This window comes from Lactuca serriola, chromosome 1 (assembly GCF_051521515.1).
Source record: "Lactuca serriola cultivar US96UC23 chromosome 1, Lser_US96UC23_V15, whole genome shotgun sequence".
Classification (NCBI taxonomy): Eukaryota; Viridiplantae; Streptophyta; class Magnoliopsida; order Asterales; family Asteraceae; genus Lactuca; species Lactuca serriola.
The window spans coordinates 106,967,944-106,973,007 of record NC_136408.1 but is presented as its reverse complement, the minus strand read 5'-3'; the positions used below and the strand labels follow the sequence as shown (position 1 = coordinate 106,973,007).

Here is a 5,064-nt window from a genome sequence, read left to right as displayed (position 1 = left end):
AGAAAGGATTAAAAAAGTTCGTCAAATGCAAACGACCGTGAATCGTGGGGGGTCGAGCTCGTATAGCAATACTTGCTATAAGAAGGTATAGTACGATACATGTAATTATATATTTAAAATATAATCTAATTTTAATGTTAAACTGAACCTTAGGAGAGTGGAAACGTTTCACAAGGCTCATACCGATAGGGATGGTATATTTGTTGGTGCTAAGGCGGAACAACGATACGTAAGTATTTAGTTATAATTTTATCATATAATTAAGTGTTCATTTATACTTAATTGTTAATCACTTTTGGGAAACATAGAATCGGTTAGTGGAAGAGCGCTTAGAACAAACGCAAGGGCCAGAGAGTGAAAGAGAGTTAACACTCGCTCAAGTAAGAGTTGTTTTCGAGAAACTATTAGGAGAACGACGTGTCGCCATATCAGAGGCATCAGCCGAAAATCTTCTCTTATCCCGTGGATTTCACAGCCATCACATGTAAAAGAGGATTATTTAATTTCAGTAAATACATGTTGAGTTGGTAATTTTTGTTTGTGGTGATTATTTTCTAGAAGCTTTGGTAATTGGTTTTTTTGTCCCAAGTGTAACAAGTAGAAATTTACTTTGGTGTTTGTCATAGTTTAAAAATAGCGATGTATTTTCGCATCACTAAATGCATGTTGATTTGGTAATTGTGTTTTTGTCCAAGTGCAAGATATAACAATGTATTTTTTGTAATTTAAGTGCAAGAAATAACAATGTACTTTGGTGTTTCTTGTATTTAAGGTTCTTTAGCACAAATAAAGTAAAATTCTTTAATTTCAAGTGTTTATATTTTAAGTGCAATAATAGAAATGTACTTTGGTTTTTTGTCTCTAGTTTAAAAATAACAATGTACTTTGGCATCATAAAATGCATGTTGATTTGGTAATTTTGGTTTGTGGTGATTATTTGCAAAAAGCTTTGGTAATTGAGTTTTTGTCCCAAGTGCAAGAAATAGCAATGTACTTTGGTTTTTTGCCTTAGTTTAAAAATAACAATGTACTTTGGCATCGATAAAAGCATGTTGATTTGGTAATTGTGTTTTTTGTCCAAAGTGCAAGAAATAGCAATGCACTGTTGAAATATCTTGTATTTAAGTGCAATAAATAGTAACGTACTTTGGTAGTTTTTGTTTCTGTTTGATAATTGAACTTATAAGTTTATATATGTTGTTATTTATTATGTTGTTGGAAAATCTTCAGGCAATGTTCAACGACCCGACATGTAGGGTGGAGCTTTATGCTTTTTTTCAATTGGGGATAGATCAAGGAGGAAACAATGAGAACGGAGATGATAGTTCGGCGGATAATTAATTTGTGTTTTGTATAATACACTTGTAAAATTTTGGTTGTTTATTTTGTATGACATTAAGATACTTGTTAGAATTGTAAAATTTTGGTTGTTTATTTTGCTATTAAATTAATTATAACAGTATTTGATATATAATCGGATGTTATTAAGTAATTTTTTATGCATTTAATGTGGTTATGTATCGGTTTTTCTGTACCCAAAATCTTTGATTAAAAAAAATAAAAAATGAAAAAATTATTACCGGCGACAGGTTACAGCGACATAAGTATTAGCGACGACAAGATGTATTACTGGTGACATAAGCATTAGTGGCAACAAGATGTATTACTGGCGACATCAGCAGAAGCGGCGACTTTTTACCAGCGACATGTCACCGCTATTATCTTTACCGGCGACTTTTTTAATCTTTACCGGCGATTTTTATCGCCGCTAATTGCCTTTTTTCTTTTAGTGCTTGATATGTTGACTTGGTTGTGGCTTGCAAAAACATGGTTGAGAAGATCAAGAATCCACTCACTTCATCAAATTGTTGTGGGTACTATAGAACAACACAAAACAACCGCATAATAATAGCAAAATTAGGAACAACCGCGATCTAGCCAGCCAGCAAGGAGCAATCTTCAACTTGCTTTTGGATTAACACCCGAGTTCAAAAAGGAGAAACTATCAAATGGTTTGATTGGTCTAAAAATTATATAGTTGGGTATGCTTGTATCATGCGTAATCCTATCTCCTCGCTAGAATTTTCATCAATAAATTCGTCTTGCTGTTAAAAGAAAAAGAAATAAATGAAAAATGTCACCGACTTACAAAGATAACTAAAAGACAACACCACTAATCTTGAAAAGTTTATCGGATACATATAGGAAAATTTTTTGGAAGTTCTTCATGTCGTATAATCTAATAATCCATGCTAGTTGTCTGCTTCTAGTTCCACTGCATCCTCAATCCTCTCAACGACTTCGTTCATTGTAAAGCGCAAATCCCTGCTGCTAGGTACGTGACGTGCCCCCCTCCCCATCATACGGCCTCGCGACTGTTTCTCCTTCATTATGTGCCTGTGAGACCTCTTCTTTATGCACCGATATGCAACATCTATTAATATATTCAAACAAGGGCTATCGATTTGATCTCTTATAAAGTCATCAATGAATACATTGAGCGTATTGTTGCGGTAGTATTGTTGAAGTTCATCAAATTGCTCTTCTTCTCGAATATATCTGTTTAGATCATCGGCTCGACGTCCACTCAATATTTCAAATATTATCACGCCAAATGAGTACATATCTGATATATGTTCTCGGGGTTTGTGGTATGTCGGACCTTGTCTTGACAAACCGAAAAAAGAAATTTTGGGTTCCATAGTTTCATCTAACAATATGTTTTCACACATAATGCTCCCCTCTATTTCTCTACTTCCCTCCCCAAGAGCCAAATGAAGGCACTGGAGTCCTCTTGCTACGCCTTGGATAATCTTCAAGCGTTGTGCCCATGTTAGGGTAGGCAACTTATTCGTCCTGTGGTGTCCGATATAATCAGCAACGTTTCCATTCACAGCGTATTCATGAGCTATAATTGTCTCATTGGCTTCTTCACAGTAACCGATGAAACGGGAGATGTTTTGATGGTGAAAACTGGACAACATCCGGAGTTCTTTATTAAAATCTTGGCCCCAGCTTCGATAGCTTTCCCGATTAAAGCGGGTGATGGCCATGGTGCGGTTTTGCCACCGTTCATAGAGCTGTCCTCTATGGACAACACCATATTGATAGGATCCGATACGTGTTTCCTGATTGAAGTTTTGGGTTGCCAAGTTTATTTCCTCCAGTGGAATTAGAAAACTGTCTAGGTTTCGTGTGGTAGGTGATTCATCATGGTTCTGTGAAGAAAAACATTACCGGGGTTTAGAGTTTGATTAAATCATACTTGTTCATTTGAAAGCAAATACCAAATAGTGGAAAATATTTGAGGATGACTTTTTTTACGTTTAAAAGTATTATAGGAAATAGAAAAAATTGGCATGAATAAGAATGAGATTGTTGTTTTATATGCGAATAGATAATTTACAAATGTTTTATTTGCTTTAAAACCGATATTTTAAAACATCATAATAATAACGCTATATACATATAATAGTTATTCTAATTAACTTTAATATAAATATAGTAAAATAATAAATAATATAATAATGACCATATTAAAAAATTAGTAAAATAACAACTCTTTAGACTTAGGTTAACTTAATAAAAATAAAATTGATAGAGGAAGGTTGAAATAGATAATAAGACAAAAAAAATGTGTTAGACAAAATTAGTTGCATCCTAGCCTATAGTTTGTAATGGTAAACTAGTCTCATATTTTAAAACATCATAATAATAACAATGCTGTATACATATAATAATTATTATAATTGACTTTAATATAAATAAAGTAATATAATAAATAATTTAATAATGACCGAACGATGTATTCGGTTCAAAATAGCGCGTTTTATCAAACGTTACAAGCTAAAACTCTCAAATGCTCTGTGCCGAACACAACTAAAATATTGGTGTTAAACATTAATTTGTGGCAAACATTATGCACATCACCAAAAATTTATACGTAACAGTTTACCTTATAATATATGAGAAAGATTTTCCTAAAAATGATTAAATGAAAAGTCTTACCAATTGAATTTCCAATGCTTGCTCTATCTTCCTGATGATCTTCTCCATCGTTGGGCGTTGCTCTAACTTCAGGTTTACACATTTATGTGCAATTTTGTTAAATGTATGAAAAGAGCTCATATCAGTATGATCTTTAATAAAAGGATCAATTAACTTGTCTGGTCTGGCAGCTTTTTTGTCATCGTCATAGCAGCTCCGGACCACATCAAAGAGATATTGTGGGTTTTCATCATCTCCAAAGCACTTTTGATGATAAACAAGTGTCCCACTTGACATTTCAAACATAACCACTCCAAACGAGTACATGTCTGACTCTTTCGTGAGCCTACTTCTTTCAGCGTAAAGGGGATCCATGTAAAACCTTGTACCCGCAATCTTTGTTATGAGCTGGGTATCTTCCAGGTTTCTTGCACCAAATCTTGACAAACCAAAATCACAGATTTTTGCTTCCAGATTGTCATCTAAGAGTATATTTGCACTCTTCATGTCTCTGTGAATCACTCTATTGTGCTCCCCAAGACCTGAGTGAAGGTACTTGAGCCCTTTTGCTGCACCTAAGCAAATCTTCAAGCGTTGTGCCCATGTTAAGCTACGCATCTTATCTGGATTTTGGAGATGATGATCAAGGCTTCCATTCTTTGCATAGTCGTAAACTATGATCATCTCATTGGCCTCGTCACAGTAGCCAATGAAAGTAATGATGTTTGGATGATGGAAACTGGAAACCATCTCAAGTTCATTACGGAACTCGTTGTTTCCTTGATAACCATCCTGATTGAGACGTTTGATGGCTACTGTGCGCGTTTTCCCGTCTTTAGAGAGTTCTCCCATGTAGACCATACCGAATCCACCATCTCCGATTCGTGTGTCTGGACTGAAATTACTTGTGACACGTAGGATGTCATCCAGTGGAATTCTGTACTTTTCTAGGTTTTCCCCTGAAGAAGACATTGTTTTTTGATATTGGTGTGATTTTTTTGAACAAAAATGAAACTGAATTGGTGATTATGTATGAAAGATAGAGCTTTGTGGTTCGTGTTTATATAGATGTTTATC

At 34.6% G+C, this 5,064-nt stretch overlaps 1 protein-coding gene across 1 annotated transcript; it reads right to left on the bottom strand.

Moving 5' to 3' along the window:
- Window positions 1–2,108: 2,108 nt before the first annotated feature.
- Window positions 2,109–5,064, bottom strand: LOC145097045 (putative receptor-like protein kinase At5g61350). The gene is made up of 2 exons (XM_079034533.1): window positions 4,009–5,064; window positions 2,109–3,218 (listed from the first exon to the last, which is right to left on the bottom strand). Exons 1-2 carry the CDS (start codon window positions 4,957–4,959, stop codon window positions 2,253–2,255), a joined length of 1,917 nt encoding a protein of 638 aa, XP_078890659.1. The 5' UTR covers window positions 4,960–5,064; the 3' UTR covers window positions 2,109–2,252.

Coding starts and splice junctions, on each gene's coding strand:
- LOC145097045 (XM_079034533.1), bottom strand. CDS start 4,959: ATGTCTTCTTCAGGGGAAAACCTAGAAAAGTACAGAATTCCACTGGAT. Junction 3,219..4,008: donor AAGCATTGGAAATTCAATTG/GTAAGACTTTTC, acceptor TTTTCTTCACAG/AACCATGATGAATCACCTAC.